The 22,960-nt window shown below is 39.4% G+C and overlaps 1 protein-coding gene across 6 annotated transcripts in view; it reads left to right on the plus strand.

Annotated features, from left to right (window-relative positions):
* Tnrc6a (trinucleotide repeat containing adaptor 6A) overlaps nt 1-22,960 on the plus strand; it is a 180,561-nt gene that overhangs the window by 88,042 nt on the left and 69,559 nt on the right. Inside the window, exons 1-2 of one of the 6 annotated variants that reach the window (XM_058582631.1) lie at nt 4,999-5,239; nt 5,687-5,734. The exons of 2 other annotated variants lie outside the window; for them this stretch is intronic. In XM_058582631.1, coding sequence (XP_058438614.1) covers nt 5,235-5,239; nt 5,687-5,734 — 53 coding nt within the window. In that variant the 5' untranslated portion in view covers nt 4,999-5,234. Of the gene's footprint in view, nt 1-4,998; nt 5,240-5,522; nt 5,735-22,960 lie in introns of those variants that run through there. 3 more of the 6 variants (XM_058582634.1, XM_058582633.1, XM_058582632.1) reach the window with 3 other exon arrangements.

Raw genomic sequence — 22,960 nt, forward strand, 5'->3', positions numbered from 1 at the left:
CTGTGGTTAAGCACCCCTGGCTTCTATCCCTGGTACTAAAAAAACAAGCAAAACCACGAGGGGTGACAATAATCACATAAATGGAGGCAGAATTGTTTTCTATTTGCTCAGAACTTGACTGAGAGTTGCTCTCCATTCCAGAAAAAAATGATTCATCTGACATAGCTACAGTTCGTAGAGTGCGAGTAATCCATCAGACACAGCCATGTCACTCTGTCAGTGTGGGGCTGATATGAAACATAGGTGCCAGTACTCTGGCTACCCTGAGTCTTCTCAAGCATTTACATAGCCAAAGACGTTTATTAGATGTACTTTTATTTCTCCCTTATTTCAGAGATATGCCATTTTATACGCATTTTGAAATTATGTCTTAGGTAGATTATATTATCTATGATTATCATTTTTGGAAAGTAAGGAGTGATATTAAAAAACACTTGTTATCAAAAGCCACTGTAGGGTCTAATACAGTTTGGAAAAATAGATGTACAATGTACTGTAGTTTCTAGAAAGGTCAGCTTTGGAGCCAAAACACTGGGTTTTGTTTTGTTTTGTTTTGGTAATGGGGATTGAGTCCAGGGGCACTTCACCATTGAGCTACATCCCCAGTGTTTATTTATTTATTTATTTATTTATTTTTATTTTGAGACAAGGTATTGCTGTGTTGCTGAGGCTGACCTCAAACTTGCAATCCTCCTGACTCAGCCTCCTGAATCACTGGGATTACAGGCCTGCGCCACCATGCCCAACTCTGGAGCCAAAACACTTTTTAAGAAAGTTTAACCATTTACTATTTATGTGACTTTGGGAAGGTTAATCACCCTCATTTGCAAAATGGGTATAATGTTCTCACCTCACAGGACTGTGTGAGGACGATTAATGATTAGTTAATCAATGTGTGCCTGAGTGGTACCAAAGAAAGTGTATCCAAAAGGTCACAAATACACTTTCTCCAGGAAGTCTTATCTATGTTTATGTTTTCAATGACCATTTATTCAGGACTGTGGAAAATTTCTAGATTAAAAAATATTGGGCTGAGACTATAGCTCAGTGGTAGAGCACTCATCAAATACTGTAAGTCCTTGGATTCAATCCCCAGCACTGCAAAATATAAAAATAAAAATATTGAGTGAGGCTTGCCTAAAAAAATACATATATATCTCATGATGGTATTTGGCAATGCCTTAGAAGAAAAAAGAAATCCCTCTCGTTCAAGTGCATAATTTCTGAAATATCAGGACGGTCGTTAATCCTCAGTAAGAGAAGGAAGAGAAGCCAGAGAACATTTATGTTCTGGCAACTGCAAGAACTGAGGAAGCAGAGGCTCCAAGGAATGAAGATAAATGGGGAAAAGGTCCTATTTAGATCTGAATTTGTAGCTCCCGTTTTCCTGCACAGCACCATGTTTCTGGTTTGGTTCTGAGTGGGTTATGCAAGAGGAGTAAAAGCAGTGGCTCAGTGAGAATCTAGCTGCAAGGCAAAGCCTGTTTTGTCCAGAACGACAACGTACACACATAAGCTCCAGCCCCAGACCCTTCCTCCACCGTTCCCTTCATCCTTCAGTCCTCGGGTGCAGTTTTATGTTGCCAAAGAAACTTTAGAGCACACCATCTCTTACTATGTTCCTTTATTTTATGTCTTTTCTTCTGTGCACTTGTTGCGTTTTGTAATTAAACACTTATTAGTTTGCTTTAAAATTAAAAAAATAAATAAATAAACCTTGTCTTCCCTGCTAGACTCAATCTGCCAGAGTAGTTCTGCATGAATCACAGGGAACCTGCTATGTGCCAGGTACTGTAGTAGGATCTACACATGGCACATACCTGGCACATAGCAGGTGCTCAATAGATAGTCGTTAGGTGGTTGGACTGTCATGTTGCCATTCTGGGGTGCCTGGGTGAGATGTGGGCTAAGACTATGAATTTGAGTGTCATCTGCATTTAGATACTAGTTAAATATAAAAGAGTGGATAATACTGCTCATGCCCAAGAGAAAGGGCAGGGAGCTTCTGGAATAGAGTCTTGGAATCTCCAACATTTGTCTGGTATAAAGCAGGAGATGCTGGCAAAGAATGCAAAAAAGAAATGGATAGAGATACAAAAAATGATGATGATCATGGTGATGAGGATGAGGATGATGATAAAAAGGACTCCAGAAGCATCTGTTGTCAGGATAGCCAAGGAACAAGGCTCTCTTAAGAAGGAGAGAGTGGTCAGTTGTGGCAAACACAGGTAAAAAGTCAATCAAGGTGAAGACAGAGATACTGTCATTGAGTTTGGCTTCAAAGTCATTTGTGACCTTGATATGAACGGTTTGCAGGAAGGAGTGGGCTTTTGGGGTAAAGTGGGCTGGGGAAAGCAGTTGACTATCTGAAAGCAGCTTGTGCAGGACTTTTCCAAAAAAACTTTGCTAGGGAGAGCTGAAAAATGGAGATGGTAGGAATGAGGCACAAGGGAGTTCTTGCAGTTGCTTTTTATTTGATGATGGAAACTATTCAGCAGAAAGACTAATTATTTTTTTTAAAGAGAAAGGATGGGAAGAACGATTCCTTGATGAGTCCCCAGAAAGGAATCAGTGCTGGTCTTATATCATTCTCCCTTGACCTACTCCTATGTAGCCAGCTTAAGTACAAGATAATTAAAAACTGACTAGCAGCCAGGCATAGTGGCGCAAGCCTGTAATCCCTGGGACTCAGGAGACTTAGACAGGAGGATTCCAAGTTCAAAGGCAGCCTCAGCAACTTAACAGAGCCCTAAGCAAGTTAGCAAGACCCTGTCTCCAAATAAAAAGTAAAAAGGGCTAGAGATGTGGAGATGTGAGTCAGAGGTTAAGCACCTCTGGGCTGAATCCCTGGTGCAGCAGCAACAACAACTGACTAGCAGTGCCACACAGTGAACTACACGGCAGCTCAGGAAATATCTTACAAGAAAAAGCACTCGGGACAGAACTTCAGGAAACCCCTTCTAGGCCGGGTGTGGACATCCCTATAAGCCCAGTGAGCCATCCTCAGTAACTTAGGCTGTAAGCAACTTAGCAGGACCCTGACTCAAATTAAGATAATAATAATAATAATAATAATAATAATAATTAAAAGGGCTGGGAATGTGGCTCAGTGGTTAAGTCCCCTGGTACCAAAAAAAAAAAAAAAAAAAAAGAAAAAGAAAAAGAAAGAAAGAAAGAAACCACATTTTCTTGGCTCCTCTAGGGCTGAAAATTATTGGCATTTTGGTTGAGATACTCTTGCTTGCTTTGTAGGGGTCTATCCTACACATTGCAGGATTTAGTAGAATCCTTAGGCTCTAACCACTAGATACTTGTAATACCCAGTGTGACAACTAAAAACTAGACATTGCTAAATGTTCTCAGGAACAGAGGCGGTAAGCAATATCACCCCAATTGAGAATGGCTGTTATTCAAACCTAAGAAAGTTTAATAAGAAAACCAGCTGATTTTAACAGCTGTGCAAATGTTGATAAATATTGCTATTTTCATTGCCTTATGCTATTGTGGAAAATTATTCATAAACCCGGCATGAAAACATATTGTGCCGTACATATATATTCAACCTTTCAACTTCTCAAGAAATTCTGTAATATAACTTTTAACATTTTAAGTAGAAAAGATCATGAAAGAAAAAATAAATGTGTGTCTGAGCAAGTGGACTTCACGGATGAAGGCAGGAAAAGAAAAGTCACTCGTATTTATTTGATATGCCCTACATTTTACATATTGTAAGCCTCATTTGAACCCTCAAGAGTAAATACAGAAAGAAAACAAGAGAGACACCGAAAGAAGAAAGATGCATGATATCATCAGCTAACATTTTGATGAATATATATTTCTGTGCATTCATTCATTTGCCTATATACTAACCTCAGAAGAGATAGGATCTGGACAGTGCGAGAGGTGTTGCTTGTGTTTAATGAGAGCATGTTTTGAAGCCAGTTGAAGGGCTTAGGTTAGGAAAAAAGGAAAATGAGATGATCCACAGATTGGGATTTTGAGAAGGTAAAAAGGAATGGATTTTAAGTACAGAGGAGGTTTCCTCTTTAGATGAGAAGCATTGAGAGAAGGGAATGCAGGCACATGAACATATGAATCTTATTATAAAATCTATTGTATCTATATGTATCATATTAACAGTGCTGCATCCACCTGTAGGTAGGCGCGTATCTTATTGTATCCACACGACGGTGTCCATATATGACTCCATCTACACATAGTATCTTCCTGGGTCTGCAAACATAAGTATCTTAGTGTGTCTACATATTTGCTACGGATCCTGCCTATTGTAACCGTTTCCCCTAGACATCATTTTTACGCTATTCTTACACATGCCACAAGTTCAATTTTTAAAGCCACCTTCCCAGGTTGGACACACTGTTCCTTTTACCACTTTTCACCACCACCAAAGCCATGACTTGAAATCTCGATGGTGCAATGTCTACAGACACTTCGGATTATTTCCTGAGCAGAGATGCGTGCAAGTGCAATTGTCCAGCCAAAGGGTTCGTAAAATCGAGTGGTTAAAAAAAAATCGCCTTTGCAAACCTCCCAACCCTCTCAGGTCTGCGCCCTTCACCTGAGGAGGAGTCGGGGAAGCAGAGGTTAAATATTTGGCAAAGGTCAACAATAATTAAAAGTGGCTGGATTCAAAAGCCGCGCGGCCTCATCCGGCTTCGGCAGGGGTGGAATTGGAGGTTTAGAGGAATTTCTTTTTTTTTTTTTTTTTGCGTGTTTCGGTGGGGGCGGGGCCGGCGGCGGGGAAGGAAACTTGTGTCGCAGTAACGAAGGCGGAGGAGGGGAGGGAGCCGAGTCAGACGGGGACTGGCCGCGGCGGGAAGGGCTGGGCGCGGGGCTCGTGAGGCCCCGCAGCCGCTCGCGGGGCGCCTCGGAGGCTGAGTCCTCCGGGGAGGTCCGGCCCGGATCCACGCGAGGCGCCCGGACGGTTGCCAAGGGCCTGTCCCGTCAGCGGGTCTAGTTGCTAGGGCCTCCATCTTGGGGCCGGTGGCCGCGGCGCCCCCGGAAGGGGTTGCCGCGTGGGGCATTCACTTCCGGTCTGGGGCCGGCGGCGGCGGCGGCGGCAGCAGCAGCAGCGGCGGCGGCGGCGGCGGCGGCGGGTCGGTGTAGAAAATGGCGCTGGTGCAGCGGCTCGGGCCTCTCCCCGCGGCGCTGCGGAGGGCTTGAGGCTCGCGAGCCTCATCACCGCGCCCCACTTGCTCGTGCACTTTACACACATGAGGTGAGCGGAGCGGGGACCTCCCTCCGGGCGGGAGGAGCCTCGGGTGCTGCTGCGGGGCCCGCAAGTGCGGGCGGCGGCGGCAGCGGCGGCGCCGGGCGTCCCCGAGATCTGGGGCCTCCCTGGGAGGGCGCGGGCTGTGCCGTGGCGGAGCCCCGACGGGCGGCCGGGAGAGGCCTGGCTGCGCCGCTGGGCCCGGCTCCGGGGCTGCGCCTCGCCCGCGCCGCCTGACCGCAGTCTGGGCTGCAGCCCCGCAGCTTTGTGAGCCCCCTCCCCCCGCTCCCCTCCCCCCATCCGGCCGGCGCGAGCCTCTGCCGCAGCAGCAGCAGCAGCAGCAGCAGCAGCAGCTCGGTTTTCACGCGCATCTCGGTGTTTGTTTGTGTGTGTGTGTGTGTGTTGTTTTATTTTATTTTATTTTTTGTGTGTATGTGTGTTTGTTTTCTGTTTCAGAGAATTGGAAGCTAAAGCTACCAAAGACGTAGAAAGAAATCTTAGCAGGTAAGATGGGCGAGCTCTCCGTCTCCCGCCCCTCTCCACTCGGCTCTGGCCACTCGGGTTCGTCCTTCCTGGGTTTACAAGTTCCCCCCCTGGTCATTTTTCTTTCGCATGCAAGGAGCACAGACATTCGGGAGAAAACGGCCCGAGGGAATATTGGATGGAAGGATTGCGGGGAGATGCGTAATTACGTGTGTGAGTGTGTGAGAGTGTGTGTGTGCGCGCGCGCGCGCGCCTTTCTTTTAAAAAAAAAAGCAATTCTTGTAAACTTAGTTAAAGCATTCTCACCCTTTTAGGATTTAATTAGGGGACTTGTGCATTAATTACTATTGTAAATGGTTGCAGGCATTGTGTGACTCATGATTGAGGCGGCCCTTATGGCGGGCTGTCAAACTGTTTTGGCTTCCCCGTTATTACTTTGTAGCTCAAATTGTTGCCTTTATAAAAAGATACTATGTGTTCGCATTTTTTTTTTTTCCCCCTCTTCCAACACATTGTAGTCAGGCGGATTCTGTTGCATTGGAAACAGTTTTGCCCTTGAACTTTACCAAGCATAAACTGCGTTTGTTTTCCTTTGACACTACGTTTTGTGTCCACGTTCCGTGTGTGTGTGTGTGTGTGTGCTTTTTTTTTTTTTTTCTTTTTCCTTTTAATCAGCTGGTAAAATAATTAAAGATCTGTTCTCAGTAAGTGATAATCGGTCCTATTGGGCCTGAATGCTTTTGCACTGGTAACATAAAGCATCACCGCAGAGGAAGGTTTTTCTTTCTTTTTTCTTGTTCTTTTTTTTAAATGATTGCTTTATGGTAATGTTTGGCTTTATTGAACTGTAATTGCTTCAGCTTCAGGGAATTACACTGTGTTTAACTCTTTTTCTCATCCACATTGTCTTAATGATCTTTTCTTATTCACCTTTTTCTTTTGCATCATATTGGGACATTGAGAGAAATTTCATGATCTACCGAGAAAATGTGAACAGCTTTCACTTGAACATAGTAAAATAAAATCTCTCGGATCTTGGGTCTTAGTGTGTGCTTTATGCTTGATTATTGTAAATTTTAGGCTTATGTTGGGATTATTTACACTCACAATTCAAGTTATCTGGATATTTCACCTTATAGAATTACCCTAAATTTCCAGATTTTTGAGGTTTATAAGCATTAATCTGATCAGGTGATGGTTAAAGAATGTTCAGTTAGCAGAGGATGGGCATCATTGGTTTATCCATTAAGAGATTTTATTACTCAAAATAATAATTTAGAGGAAATTAAGCCAGATGTCACTGATTAAATAATAGTTGTCAAACATTTAAACAAGTTTTGTTGTCAAAAAGTCATTAAATAGTAAGATACAGAATTAAAGAAAACAGGTTGAGTTGGTAAGGTATGATTTCAGCAGCAGAAAGGAGCTTGGGATATGGGTCTATTTCCCCTTCTAATTTTTGTTTTGCAAGGTAACCGTATATAGGTTTAGTTCCTATAAGAGTGTCCTAGGACTTAAGTTGAACATTGTACCACAGGTATAATTTTCATATGCTGTTACAATTGGGCAGAACTTGGAGTCTTTGTATTGGCTATCTATCTGAGTTCGAATTTGAGTTCTGCCACTTGAAATATGACCTTGACTCTTGGCAAGTCACTTGTCCTCTCTGTGGCTAATCTATAAAAATGAGAGGCTTGGGCCAGCCAGTTGTTAAGGTCTGTTAGGCCCCTTGAGTTATATAAAAAGGAGTCAAATGTTGTCCATGCCCACAGGGCATGTATAAACTAGTAGGAAAACTATAATAAGTACATAAATAACTAACACAAGACAGAAGATATAGGGATCAGGAGATACCAGTCCATTCACAGGTTTGAGGATCCTCAGTTGGTCAGAAGGTGTGAAAAGGAAAGACAAGTATCCATGAGATGTTTTTTAAGGCAGTGCTTCCAATTCTTAAAAGGTTAAAGATGTTCCGAGGGCTAGGGATGCAATGCTCAGTGGTAGCGTGTTTGCCTAGTATGTGCAAGGCCCTGGCTTTAATCCCCAGTATTGAAAAAGAAAAGGGGGGAGAAAAGATTGAGTTAAATGTGTTCCAGGTGGGGAGAGATGTTATTAGATGGCAAATGCTTCCTTTTTCCCCAAACAAGAATACATCTGTCAGGGCTGGGGTTGTGGCTCAGCCGTAGAGTGCTTGCCTAGCACGTGTGAGGCCCTGGGTTCGATCCTCAGCATCACATAAAAATAAATAATTAAGATACTGTGCTCAACTTTAAAAACATTAAAAAAAAAAAAAAAGAATACATCTGTCTTTACCCTTTAGGGCTCTCCCCAGGAAGTCAGGTTTTTGTATTCACTTAGGGAACGATTATTGAGCATCTTCTGTATTTAAAACACTGGACTGGGCATTAGATAGGGGAAGAATGTAAGTTCTAGACTTGTTAAATGCTCACCCTCTGCTTGATGTACTTGTCTAAGGACTTGACATGCATGGATTCATCTCCTTGAAAAGCCCCTTGAGGTAGGTGGTAATAGTAATAATCATTATTATTATTTTTATTTATTTGTTTGCTCCTAGGGAATGGATGCAGGGGTGCTTTACCACTGAGTTATGTCCACAGTCTTTTCTATTTTGAGAAAGGGTCTTGTTAAGTTGCTGTGGTCTTGCTAAGTTGCTGGTGCCAGCTGACCTCAAACTTGTGATCCTCCTGCTTCAGTCTTCTAAGTCACTGGGATCACAGGGTACACCGCTGTGCCTGGCTTTTATCCCTGTTTTACGGATGAAGAAATTGAGGTATAAAGAGATTAAATAACTTACAGGAGGCCAAACCACTAGTGATTGAAGAAATGGTTCTTCACTATGAAAAATTTGAAAATTTCTTTTGTGAAGCAAAACCCATAGATGCATGCAGTATGTTTAGATCAGAGTTTCTCAACCTGGACACTTTTGACCTTGTGGGTCAGATAATTCTTCGTTGTGAGGACTGTTCTGGGTGTAATAGGATGTTCAGCATTTGCTGGTAGTCCTCCCTGCTCAGTGTATGTGATGCTCAAAGGTGTTCCAGACTTTTTTTTGGCACTGGGGATTGAACAACCAGGGGTGTTAACTACTGAGCCTCATTCCCAGCCCTTTTTAAAATATTTTATTTAGAAACAGAATCTCATTGAGTTGCTTAGGGCCTTGCTGAGATATTGAGGCTGGTTTTGAACTTGTGATTCTCCTGCCTCAGCCTCCCAAGCCACTGGGATCACAGCCGTGTGCCACTGTGCTCACCTGTTTCCAGACATTTATAAAGGTCCATGGGGTTGGGAGGTGGGCTGAAATCAAGCCTGATTGTGAATCACTATTGTATAACTTTCTTCGGATTTTTGACATGAGAAGTCCAAACCTTTAATTGTTGACTTCATTTAAACATCTTTAATACCAAGGAACCCAAACCCTGTTATGTGAAGCTCCAGTTTGGAAACTGGTTTCTGAATGTCAAAGATATGTCACTCTTTCCTTTTCCCCTGCTAAGCAGTAAATCTTTCTCAAGACAGTATGCCAGGTATCTGATGTCAGTTAAACAAAATTAGCACAAGGGATTAATTGAATTTACTACCTAGGTAAACTGTCTTTTAAAATTCACTGTCAATTAAAATTGTCATATGTCAGCATCCTGTGCACTCAGAAGAGGGAGCTGTAATTTCTAGATGAAGATGCTCACCCTTAGAATGGACCTTAAAATAATAAAATCAATTTTGAAAAGAGAACGGGGTATAGTAAGAACAACACAGAAGTAAAAGGCACAAAATCCAGTAAGTACAAAGGAATCTGATGTAGCAGAAAATAGTAGTTCAGTTGGATTTTTGGATAAGACATTCATAGCGAACTGGTTGAGATGTGGGCTTCTTGAATGTCAGGTTGAGAAGTTTGTTATGAATTTTCATGTATAGGGAGGCATTGCATGCTTTTTGGCAAAGTACTAATATGATAGAAAACTCTAGGCTGGGATTGGAGATCCAGGTATTTATGGGAGATAATTGGTGATCTAGGCAAGGAGTGATGAAGACTGGGATTAAAGTGGTAGAAAAGAGGTGAATCCACATGAGTGGGATCCTAATTGGAATGAGATATATTTCGAGTTTGTATAAGCATATCAAAATGGATTCTACTGTCATATAACTGAAAAGAACAAGTAAGAATTAAAAGAAAAGAGGTGAAAGAGTATGAGATTCTGAGGAGGTTGAACCTGGGATTTGGCAGCTGATTAGGTATTCGAAAAGTCAAATAGGGGTGTGCATCTTGGTAAAGGGAGATTGACCCAACCTTTAGAAAGAGTAAAGCCAAAGCAGAAATAGGAGTCTTATCTGGGGAGAGAAGATGGGTTAAATTTTGCCGTTGTGAAAACAAACAACAACAAAAACATCTCTGCTAGTGCAGCTCAACTAGGCTAAGTTTTAAAAGTATTTTTGGAGGCCAAAGTCATAGAATATTTAGAGCTTGACCATGACCTATGACAGATCAGCTGGTATTCTGACTTATTTATTTTTCAGATGAGAAGGCTTCGGTGGAGAAATTTACCTAAGGTTATTGTAGTCTCTTAAAAAGTGACAGGTGGTAGGACTGGAGTTGTGGCTCAGTGGTAGAGCACTTGCCTAGCATGTGTGAGGCCCTGGGTTCAATTCTCAGCACCACATATAAATAAATGAATAAAATAAAGATCCATCAACATCTAAAAAATATATTTAAAAAAAAGTGACAGAGGTGGAATTCAAACAGGCCTTTTCACTCTGAACTCTAGTTTTCCCACTATGCAGCATTTTATTTTAATTGCATAATAGATAACTTTGGTTTTTTTCTTTCTGAAAAGGTAACAATATATTTTATGCCCATTCTAGTGATGTATTTACTATAATATAGAGTATTGTCTAAATAGGTGCTGACGTGCTTCACGTTGTACTGATCCCTCCACCCCCCCATAAATCAACTATTAAATGCTGCTGTACAGCAGACATTCTTTATACCCTATAATGTAGCATCTAAACTGGGACACTTGTGTGAGGCACTTATGACTGGGACAAATGCTATATCAGAAGACACTTGAGACAGAAGAGTAAACTAGGGTGTTAGCTCTCTCTAGCCAAGGTGGATCCTCTTCTTGGAATCCATCTACCTTTATTTGGGAGACAATTCATCTTCTGATTTTAAGTTTTTCTGGTGCTTTGCTGTGATCTGGTTTGCAGGCTAGCAAATCCTTATTTTTTAAGCAAATTCATTTTGATAGGTTTCTTTCTAGTTCAATTTGGCAACTCTGATAAATCAGTAGATAGAGTAAATGAGTCCTAAACTGTATGCTTAATTAAAAAAATGTAACAATCCTCTGGAAAATTTGAACATAAACATAAAAAGTATCATTTTTATGATCTCTTGAATTTGGTGTATGTATTCTGTTAAATCTGGTTTATAATAAATGTCACTCAAGATGAAGAAAAAGTTCCTCTCCTGTTTTAAGGGGTTTTTTTTTGTTTTGTTTTGTTTTTTAATCATTCTAACATTAAGTAGTGCATTGAAAATTGGTCTCTCTTTAGCTAGGTTTCTTGATTACTAATATTTTGCTACATTTGTTTTTTCCATGACATTTCACCCCCATGGCATCTGCATATGACAATCAAAGGATCTCACTTGGCAAGTTCAGCTTTACATACTGTTTGATCCATATCTAAAGTTTCTCAGTTGTCCTAATAATGTTTTTTCTTTTCCTCAATTCCTGAACCCAGGGTTGCATTTAATTGTCTTGTCTCAGAAGTTTCCTTGTATCAGGAACAGTTCCTGAACGCTTTTCTGCCCCTTTCATGATGGTGCCATTTCTGTGACTAGTTGTTTCTGCAACTTGGATTTATCTGAGTTTCTGTATGATTAGATTCATATTTTTTGAAAGAAATATCCCAGAGGTGATGATGTGTGTGTTCTCAGTATACCACATTAGACACTGTCCTTGACCATTTTTAAGTAAATTAACCAGATGATTATACAGTATTTATGCTTTCACACTGGATGTTTCTTTCATTTTAGGAAATGCCAAACAACTAAACTGAGATAATTATAAACATTTGAAGTCACAGTAATTATATCTTCATATTTAAATCAATTACTACTTGTACTAATTGCTGCTTTTTTGAAGGGTTATTTGAAGGTAGCTCCCTTACTTAAGTTGAACATAAAAGTTGCTGGTTTTTAGCATTGTTCAGTGATGAACTGATAATCCTCTAAGATTAAAAAATGAAATACAGGAGTTGGGCATATAAAACACACACACACACACACACACACACATTTTGGGAGGTTGAACCCAGGGGCATTGTGCCACTTATCAACATTCCCATCCCTTTTCATTTTTTATTTTTGAGATGGTACCTACCGCTAATTTGCCCAGGCTGGCCTCGAACTTGTAGTCCTCTTGCTGCAGCCTCCCAAATATCTGAGATTACAGGCCTGTGCCACCATGACTGGTGTAATATGCATTCTTAATTAAAAGAAAGCCCCATTTAGGTTAGAATGGCACTGTGCCCACAGAATGAGGTTCATCCTGGGTTCTGCAGAAAATTAATTTGAAAAAGTGTGTGTTTAAAAAAAGCATAATACAAAACAAACCAGATGTGATTCTTAGCATTTGTCGAATTTCAAAAGTCATTGCTTTTTAAAGATTAAGAAGCATTGCATTGTAGGGAATCTGTCAGAGGAGCTGAAATGAGATTCAAAAGAGAAAAAGTAATATTCAGCTAAGGCATAATTTTAATTTTAAAAAACAAACATAAATATAGTTTAAATTTCTTATTTAAGATGTTGTATTTTAAAAATGATTTTCATTCTCTGTGTGTGTTTGAGTTGGCTGCGAAGCAGAATCTTAGCATTTCCACTCTTGTAACTGAGAAACGTTTTGAATTTTCAGCAGTAGTATGTTATGTGACGATGACTCAGCTGACTTCCCATTTTAAATGGAATGTTCAAAACAGATTGAAACCTGGTTGAGGAATTTTATACTTTGAACCTCACAAGATATTTTCTGCAAACAATGATTGATTGGATTCTGTATAATAACAAACAAGACTGAGCTTACTTTTTCCTGTTCTTCCTAGTGGTTTTTAGTCAGCAAGCATTTTTTGAGCAGTCTGCTGCAATGATATTGAATGTTTTTACAGTTATGACATCTGTGTCTTGTTGACTTGGGTCCAGTCTTTCTCCTGTTCTTTTGAAGTATACTCCCAAAACACGTGTATGAACCAACAGAAGGAAATGGTTCTGTGTCGTGCTTAAATATGCACTGATTTTAAATGTACTTGGCTTCACTTTTTTAAATTGACTGTACAGAGGATGTCAGAAGAATACAGTCTATTTGTAAATCCTTAGGCAATGAGAGGCATATAAATGTACATTTTAAAAGTATAAAGATGGAAAGGGGCATAAAACGTGCATTCCCTACACTGCTGAAGGTTAGTCATCTTTAAGCCACAATTTTGAGCTTGTCAATCACTGTTTCCTAGAAACCTGCTGCTTCTCCAGTGACTCAGGAATGTAAGCTCAGACTCCTGCACTTCAGATTTCAGTTTATCTGGTTAGTGCCGTCCTTCCACTTCTCGCCCTGACTCCATATGCCACCACCTCTGAACATTCCACTCACTTTCCCGGTTTTTAATAGCAGCTTTATTGAGGTAAAATTCACATATCATAAAACTCACTCTTTTAAAAAGTATACAAAGTGTGTGACTCATTGGTTTCTAATGTATTCACAGAATTGTGTGTTCATCACTGTCTGATTTCAGAACATTTTCATCCTGCTCCCTAAAACCTCATACCTGATAGCAATCAGTCGTTTGTCCCTCCTTCCACCACTGATCTACTTTCTGACTGTGGATTTGCCTCTTCCAGGTATTTCATATAAATGGAATCATGCATTATGATTCTTTGTATCTTTTTGTGTCTGGCCTAATTTATTTAGCATAGTGTTTTCAAGGTTTTCCATTTTGTAGCATATATCAGTACTTCATTTCTTTTTATAACCCATTGCGTGGTTATACTATATTTCCTTTCTTTTTATTTCTTTGTGGTGCTGGAAATCAAATCCAGGACCTCAGAATGCCAAACCAGTACCCTGCTACTGAGCTGCATCCTCAGCCCCACATACCATATTTTATACCCATTTATCTTTTGGTGGGCATTTGTTTTTAATTTTTTTTTCCACTTTGTTGTTTTCACTTTGGGGTTATCAGGAGTAATGCTACCATTAACATTTGTGTACAAGTGTTTGTGTGGACATGTTTCCAGTTCTGTTTGGTGTGTGCCTAGGGTTGCTGGATTACGGGGAAACTCTTTGAGGAACTGCAGGAGTCTTCCAAAGCATCCATGCTGCTTGATATTTCTGCCAGCAATATGAGAGGGTTCCTGTTCTCCACATCTTTGCCAATACTTGTTATTGCCCTTTTTGGTTATAGCCATCCTACTGGATATAATTGGTTATTTCAATTGTGGTTTTGATTTGCGTTTCCCTTTGACTAATGATGTTGAGCATCTTTTCATGTTCTTATTTGTCATTTGTGTATCTGATTTGGACAAATGTGTTTGAGTATACTTTGCTCGTTTTAAAATTGGGTTATATTTTTTATTATTGAGTTGTAAGAATTCTTAATACAGTTTGAAAACAAGTATCACATGAGATATATGATTTACTAGTATATTTTTCCCCCATTTGTATGTTCTCTTCACTTTCTGGATGAGCTGGTTTTATCTCTTTGGTTGCTTGTGCCTCTGGTACTCATTCTGAGATTACTTTTTAAGTCTTCTAATACTTTTTAATTTTAGCTCTCACATTTATGCTTGTTATCCAATTTTAGTTAATTTTTGTATATGATGTAAGGACTCCAATCTCATTCTTTTCTTTTGACTGCAGACACTATTTGTTGAAAAGACTTTATTTTGGCACCTGTGCTGAACATGTATTGATCATATGTAATGAAGTGTCTCTGGATTCTCTGATCCATTTGTTCTGTACATCCATTCATCAGTATACCTGCTTCATGTTGTCTTGATTACTGTATCTCCTGTGGTAGTTGGATATTAGGGAGTGTATGGTCTGTTTTGTTCCTTTTAGGGTTGCATTGGCTGTTCTGCTTGCATTTCTGTATGAATTTTAGAGTGAGTTATACCCCCCAGCCCATGTCATCTCTGACTGGAGATAGGTTTACATTGTCCTTGATGTTTATGTCCTTTATGTTTGCTTGTGCAGGTACACAGGTGCTCTGTCTCTGTCTCTCCCCTTAGGTTTTTTTTTTTTTTTTTTTTTTTTTTTTTTAAGAACTTTTGGCACAGGCTGGGGATGTGGCTCAAGCGGTAGCAGTGCTCACCTGGCATGCGTGCGGCCCAGGTTCGATCCTTAGCACCACATACCAACAAAGATGTTGTGTCCGCCAAAAACTGAAAAATAAGTATTCTCTCTCTAAAAAAAAAAAACAACAAAACTTCTGGCACAATGTGGAATAGCAGGTGAAAAGATACTACATCTTTGTTATAAAATTGAGTTTCTAAAAAGCATTCAGTCTTTACCAATAAGTGTGATATAAGCTGTAAGTTTAAAAATTTTTTTAGTTGTAGATGGACACAATACATTTATTTTTTATTGTTTTATTTTTATGTGGTGCTGCTGATCGAACCCAGTGCCTTCCACATGCGAGGTGATCACTCTATCACTGAGCCACAACCCTAGTTCTGTAGATGGAGTTTGTCAGGTTAAGGAAGTTTTCTGTTCTAAGTTTGGTGTTTTGTTTTATTTTTTGTGAAAGAGTGCTGGATTTTGTCATGCTTTTTTTTGTCTATTGAGATATTCTATAATCATGTATTGTGTTGATTGTCACGTGATAAACCAACCTTGCATTCTTGGGATAACCACATTTTGTATGATCCTATATATTGCTGGATTTGATTTGTTAGACTTGTGAGGATTTTTGTGTTCATGTTCATAAGGATTATTAATCTATATTTTTCTCTTCCTGCGATATCCTTGCCTGCTTTTAGTACGTGGTGCCTGGCCTGCTCTTGGTTTGGGATCTGGGGGCTTTGAGTATTAGTTGACACCTGCCTCCTCTCATTGTGCTAATACTGTGTTCATGGGCTCAGTCCCCCGCACTCCCTCCTGTGTTGCAGCATCTAATCTCCCACACCCACCATTTAGTATGGTCTTATCTCCATTGACTAATTTTCACAAACAACCCTTTGAGGGAGGTATAATTTTAAATCTTTCATAAGTTTGTCTTTGAGAGAAATTAAACAAGTTGTTCTAAGGTTGCACAAGTAGGTGGCACAGTTGAGATTTAAGTTTACTTTTCTTTGACATTGAACCTGGAAATGCTTTTCTGCACAGAACTGCTTTTCTGAATAGACTGGAATCAAACTGGTCCTTAAAAAAGTAGAGAGAGAGTAGGTGTAAGAGTGAAAAGAGTGCAGTTTTGGTGTTAGTAAAGGCAAGGAAGCCACAATTGTCATCTGATTCAGAGTGCCCAGTGCCAGGAGTACAAATCAGATAGAAGAACTGGTTTTTGTTCCCAGACCAGTAATTAGTCCTATTTGGAAGCGTGAGATTAACATCTAAAATAATTAGAAAATTGAGTGTTGTTTAATTAAAGGTCAAGGGTAAGGTTTGTCTGGGTTGGAAAGAAATGTAAAGGAACTAGTAATTAAACCTGAAAAGAGAGGTGGGCAGATTTTACAAACTGGGATTTGAGTCAGCCTTACCTTAGCCTTGTACCATCTGGACAAGTCACTTAGACATTCTGGTTCTTAGTTTTTTTAACTGTCAAATAGGAATACTAATTCTGAGTTTCAGGGTTGAGGGTTCAAAATGAATAATATCTCAGGCACTGTAGAGTGCTTCTGTCCTAATGTCAGGGTATCGATTATTTTCTCTGTTTCTAATCTCAAAAGTTTTCTTTATTGTGAACTTTTTGTTTTGAAATAATTTCAGATGTAGAAAAGAGCTATAATAGTTGAGCAAAAAATTCCTAAATATCCATCACCCTTATTCCTCAGATGTTAACATTTAATTGTTTGCTTTATCAGTACCCCCACACACACTTACATGCCCACTCACACCCATATGCATGCATGCATGCATACATACATACATACATACTGTTTTTACCATTTGAGATTAGTTTACAGACATGGCACCCTCTTACCCCTAAAAAACATGAGTTGGTATTTCCTAAAGTCAAAGGCATTTTTCTTAATTACAATAGCATTCTTAAAATTGGGAAAATAATATTGGCACAATATTTATAGCTGATCTGTAAACATTAAATTTTGTTAGTTGTCTCATTAATGATCTTTAAATGATTTTTTAAAAATTTTTTTAGTTGTAGATGGACCCAATACCTTTATTTTATTTATTTTTATGTGGTGCTGAGGATTGAACCCAGGGCCTCACACCTGCTAGGCAAGTGCTCTTTGTAGAATCTTTGTTGAAAAATATTTTATTAAATTTTATTGTTCAAATTATAGGATTAGTGGGAGCCTTTTAAGCTCACCCTCTTACAAGATCCAGACAAGGTATTATTTGCATCTTCATTGCTACCTTTTGTCTATTTCCCCACTATTCATTCTTTTTTTTTTTTTTAACTGGGAATTTAACCCAGGGGTGCTTTACCACTGAGCTCATCCCCAGGCCTTTTTATTTTTTATTTTGTGACAAGGTTTCACCACACTGCTAAGGGCCTTGCTAAGTTGCTAAGGCCGGCCTTGGACTTGTGATCCTTCTGCCTCAGCCTCCCAAGTCACTGGTATTATAGGTGTGCGGCACCACACCTGGCCCCTTCCTTCAGAAGAAGATACTCCAACTTGTCACTACCACTTTCACTTGTGCCTCTGAAACTATGCATTCTGAAAATAGCATTGATGGAACTGGCGGTGCAGCTTAGTAGTAGAGATCTTGCCTAGCATGTGCAAGGCCCTGGGTTCAATTACATACATGGTATATATAATGTATGTAATTGAATGAAAATAGCACTGCTACTACCCTGTGTGTTATTCCTCTTTCCTCTCCATACTCTTAATATAAATGTTTTTTTAGTTTGTTCGTACACACTTCTAGAATTTAATCTTTATACTACTAGAGAGTCATATGTGGGTGTATGTTCATATTATCTATCCCCAGCCTAAAAGATAGCACACTGAACTTTAGCTTTCAGTTAACTTCATGCCTTCTCAGTCATTGCATATCAGGATGTAAACAAAGAGCTTTGTTGGTTTTGCAACTGTTAGTATTCCATTTTATCATTTAGCTACTTCTGAATTTGCAGATATTTAACTACCTGTGGTTACAGCTTCTAGCACAACTCCTCCGTTGTTACTTCTTTGATTCCTTTGTTTCTTAACTCCTTTTCTCTCCCAGATATGTACTAATATTCTTCATTTTGAAAGCAATCTGTAAAACTTCGTTTTATTCTGTTCTCTTCATTTTACTGGGAGAGTTTTTGAAAAAACTGACCCAGCCCCCTGGGACTTCAAACCCCTACCTGTTTTTGCTGGAGTTGGATTTCCATCTCTACGGTCTGGTGAAGTTTACCATTGGCTTCCTTTTTTTGTATGCTGGACTGGCTTTGGTCATTAATTTTCATAGAAAGACCAAAAGGAGAAAAAAATGAAGGGATAGTAATTAGAAAGGGAAGCAGGAGAAAATAGAATAAGGTAGGATCTGTAAGGGAAGAAGTAGAGCAAAGTATTTTTTGGCAGGAGATGTGAAGTGGGCTGTTGTAACTTGCTTGTAGCATGCAGTTGACTTCTCCGTGAGGATGGTCTGCCTTATGGTGAATTTTGACTGATGAACTTGTTGGGCCTCAGGAAACTTGCTTCCAGTTTTCTCTTTCTTAAAGTGAAATAGAGCCATTTAACGCTTTAAAATCTAGAGTTGTCATTAACCTTACTCTCTTTTGTCAATCTTATTAATACTGATAATGATTCTAATTTGTTAGGGTTATCTTGGATTTATTTTTTGCTTTTCCACTACCATAATTGTGGTTCACTCAGATTTCTGCATCTGACTTCTCACCTTTATAGCCAGTTTATTGCCTATTCTTACTCAACACTTTTCCTCCCTTTGCTGTTTCAGTCAATCTTAGTCCCAGAAATGGTGGTGCTGTCAAGTCTCCTTGCTGTGCTGGGTTTGCCTGAGGAGGCCCACCTGCTCCTGAGTCTTACAAGTTCTGTCTCTTCAGTGTGAAGAAAGACTTCCAGGACTTGGCATGCTACTGTGTTCGTGGCTGCCACTTAGTACCATTGAAGGATACTAAGGGCAAAGCCCCAGGTGTAAGCTTCCCAGAGTCCTCTTCCCATAGTCTTGGAGGGCATGCTTCATTTTCCCAGCATCAAATTGTAACATTGTGAGTACAGTGTTTGCCTGGGAGCTGTTAGAGATTCAAGTCCAGTGTTTCCCTTGCAGTCTGGTCCTGGACCAAAATTCCATGCTCTCAAAGAGAGTTTATGCTTAGCATAAACCATGGTATTTGTTAATAGCTTACCTTAGGGGGTGGTATGAATCCAGAAATTCCACTTCCCTCACACCCACCGAGGACTAAGCTTGCTGTTGTTTCCAAAGACCACGTTCTCAGACGTGCTGTGTTACCTCTCTCCTGACTCAAGTCTGCCCTCCTGCCTGATTTGTTTAACCTTTCCCTATAGATTGGCTTTTAGACTAATATTTTGCAGTGTCCACCTTTGTATCATTCCCTTTCCAAAAGCTTAGATTGACATCAGCGGATCATAAAATAGGTGACATTTACAAATTCATTATGAATAGATACTTTGAAATTGCTTATCAGAGAGAGTTAGCACTACCATCCCCTCAGAAGGGATTATTTTAATGATATCCATGCTAGAAACGTGGAAGAAACTAGCCATCAAGCATTTGGAAGTGCAAGAGTAGAGGACAGTCCTGGCAATGAGGTGTATCATGCTGCCATAGGAAGCCTTTGCCATACCCATTCTCTTTCTGCCTCCCAAGACTCTGGTTCTCACACACATCTACTTCAAATCTCTCATTTCCCCATTGGCCCATCTTGTTGTCTTTAGTCATTGGTGTGGAGGCGTGTGTGTGTGTGTGTGTGTGTGTGTGTGTGTGTGAAGTTCTTTGTTTTGTATGGAAAATGTCAAGTACACAGAAAAATAGAACAGACTGAGGAATATACATGAATCCATTAACCAGTTTCAGCAATTGCCAACATTCTGACAATCTTGTTTCATTGTTTTCTTTTCCTGTGAGGTACAGAGGGGCCTAGAGTAGTGAAAGCAAACCCTAAACTTCTGATACTTAAAAAAATTTTTTTTGGTACTAAATTACAAAAGTAATGCATGCTTATCATAACAGAAATCAGAAATATACTTTGTAAAAAAAAGTTTCTAAATTTTCTTCAGATTGAGGTGACCCTGATTTCTAAAATCAGTTGGGTATTTTCTAAATCAGTAGGCTATTTTCCCATGTCTTTGAGTTTGTACAAGTTATATGAACATATGTAGACATACAGTTTTTTCTTAAAGCAATATGAAATAGTACCATTGCAATTCCTGTGCCTTTTTTTTCCTTTAACATGTTAGAGACATTCTTTCAGATCAGTAAACAGATCTAGCTCCTTTTTGATATGCTTTGCTGTACCATAGCCATTTCTTTATTGATGAATATTCACATTTTCTGCTTTCAGGCCTTTAGAACCTTATTGTGAACTTTCGTATACATTTGGCCTGTGTACCATACTACAGAAAGACACTGTCAAGGGGGGGGTGGGGGTGGGATGGCTGGATAGAATATAACTTGTTAAGACAACACTGCTGCCATCATGCTTCCCTAAAGATTTTAGTAGTTCTTATTCCCACCAATAATATAAGAATTCTCTTCATTCTTGTCAAAACTTTTACCTTGAACATTTTTTGCCAGTACTTTTTCATTATTGAAAAATAAAATTTAGCAGTTTATTTAAAAATATTGAGTTGGGTTTATACTTCCAAATGCAAGCTCTGTTCAACTTTAGAAAATTTATTGACACATTTATTATGTCCACTGATCAAAAGTGAAAGGCCATATAAACATTTCAGTAGATACAGAAAAGATTTAGCAAATATATCATGTACTCGTGACACCTAGAAATAGGAGAATAGCCTTTTAGTGCTTTTGGGTTTTTTTGTTGTTGTTATTTATTGTGTGTTGGGGGGGTGGTTTTTTTGGTTTTTGTTTTGTTTTGTTTTGTCTTTTGTTTTTGCAGTGCTGGGGATAGAACACAGGGCCTCATGCATGCTATGGAGGCACTCTACCATTAAGCTACATTCTCAGTCTTTTTTATTTTGTGACTGGGCAGGTTGCCCGGGGTTGACTTTGAACTTGGGGTCCTTCTGCCTCAGCTTCCCAAGTACCTGGACTCATAGGTATGCAGCACTGTGTTCAACCAGTTCTTTTGTTTTTAAAAACTAGCATTCACTCATTTAATACTTTTTGTAAAAAAAATTTTTTAGTTAATTTTTTTTAGTTGTTATTTTATTTATTTATATGTGGTGCTGAGAATCGAACCTAGTGCCTTACGCATGGTAGGCAAGCTCTCTACCACTGAGTTACAACCCCAGCCCTCATTTAGCACTTTTTAAAACTAAAAATACTTGACATTTTAAGAACAGAAATTTTTGCTAATTCTCCTGGCCTTCTAGTTACCTTCCTGCCCGACCCCGCCTTTAAACTATGGAAAACCTCAAATGTGGGACTTTACTACATTAGTAGAGGCCTCGCTTCTTCAGATCACCCTCCCACAAGCATTCATAGAATAAAATACTGTAGTTGCTTTCTTAATGATCACCAATGCCTGGGCCTTTCTTGTTAAAACCATTGGCAATTTAGTCTTTCTTCCTTGGTACATTTGCTGTTCTTGTTCCTAATTATATACCCATGGTTCATGGAACGCTAATAGTTTGTGTTTTCTGTAGTGTATTTTGTTGAAAGAGTTCCTATGAAAGTTGTAGAGAAATTAGAAGGCATTCTGTCTGTGGGGAAATTATGTCATAAATAAGATTTATTACAACCTATCAAAATGACAAAATGATGACCTTTCCCTGTGATGTGCATGCGCGCGCACATGCAGGCACTGCTGGAGATAAAATCAGGGCCTTGTGCATACTGAGCAACCACTCTATCACTGAGCCAAACTCCCACCCCTGTGTTGTAACTCCTGGAAAAGAGATCTAGTAAGGCTGTACTTTACTTGGGGTTAGGGAGATAGCAGAATATAGTAAAACGACAACTGAGACTTAGAAAACAGAGATGAGTCCTGACTCCACCCTGTATTAGCATATGACTTTGAACAAGTCACTTTTCTGCGCTTTCGTTTCTTCACCTATAAAAGGGAGATTTTTTTTAACCTATCATAAAAAATGAGTAGCTAAATTAGAAAACATTAAAAAGGCCCTGTATAGTCACTGCAACATTTTAATCACTCAGGTTTGTTTTCATTCCTAGGTTCCTAGGACCAGTGAGTGGGAATTATAGGGAAGTAGATTTTGGATTAATGAGGAGAGAATTTTCTAAAATTGGCCTGCGTAATTGTTGAACAGGGTGCAGTCAACACAGATAAAACTGTCATTGCTTGTTGAGGAAATTCATTCCTAGACCTACAAATAAATGATTTTTATTGATCACTGGAAGATGAATTCAAAAATTGATGCATGCTTTACAACGACAACAGTTGAAGAATTATGTGGAGAATACCACCTTAATCTTAATATGTGTATTTTACCTAATTTAAATATTGTATCCCCCCATTCTATGTGTTAAAATTAACTTCAAGATATAGTTTTTGTACAGCAAAGTTCACACATTTTTATTGTATAGGTGATTGACTTGAAAGATGTATACCCTCATGTGACTGCATTCCTGAAATCCAGTAAAGTTAGCAAACATTTCCTTCTTCCTAGAAAGTTCCCTCAGAGGGATGGATTCTTATAGCTACCTCAAAGGCTTTGTACATGTGGTACAAGGTATAAGTAAATAAAAATAATCAAGTTCTAATCAAAAGGGAGTCTTAATTTTTATAAAGCCATAAGGCAGATTTACAGAACCTAACAGATTTAAGGTTTCTTGCCACTGACCTTTAAAGGGGTAAACGATTGCTGACAGGAAAGTTGTCTTTGTAGAGCGTAAGTCAAATATGATGGACCCCTTTAGGTCTATCCTGCCAATTCTTACTGCTGGG

This window comes from Marmota monax, unplaced genomic scaffold, assembly GCF_021218885.2.
Source record: "Marmota monax isolate L192 unplaced genomic scaffold, Marmota_monax_Labrador192_F-V1.1 WCK01_AAM20220418_F8-fsc00086, whole genome shotgun sequence".
In the NCBI taxonomy this organism is placed as follows: Eukaryota; Metazoa; Chordata; class Mammalia; order Rodentia; family Sciuridae; genus Marmota; species Marmota monax.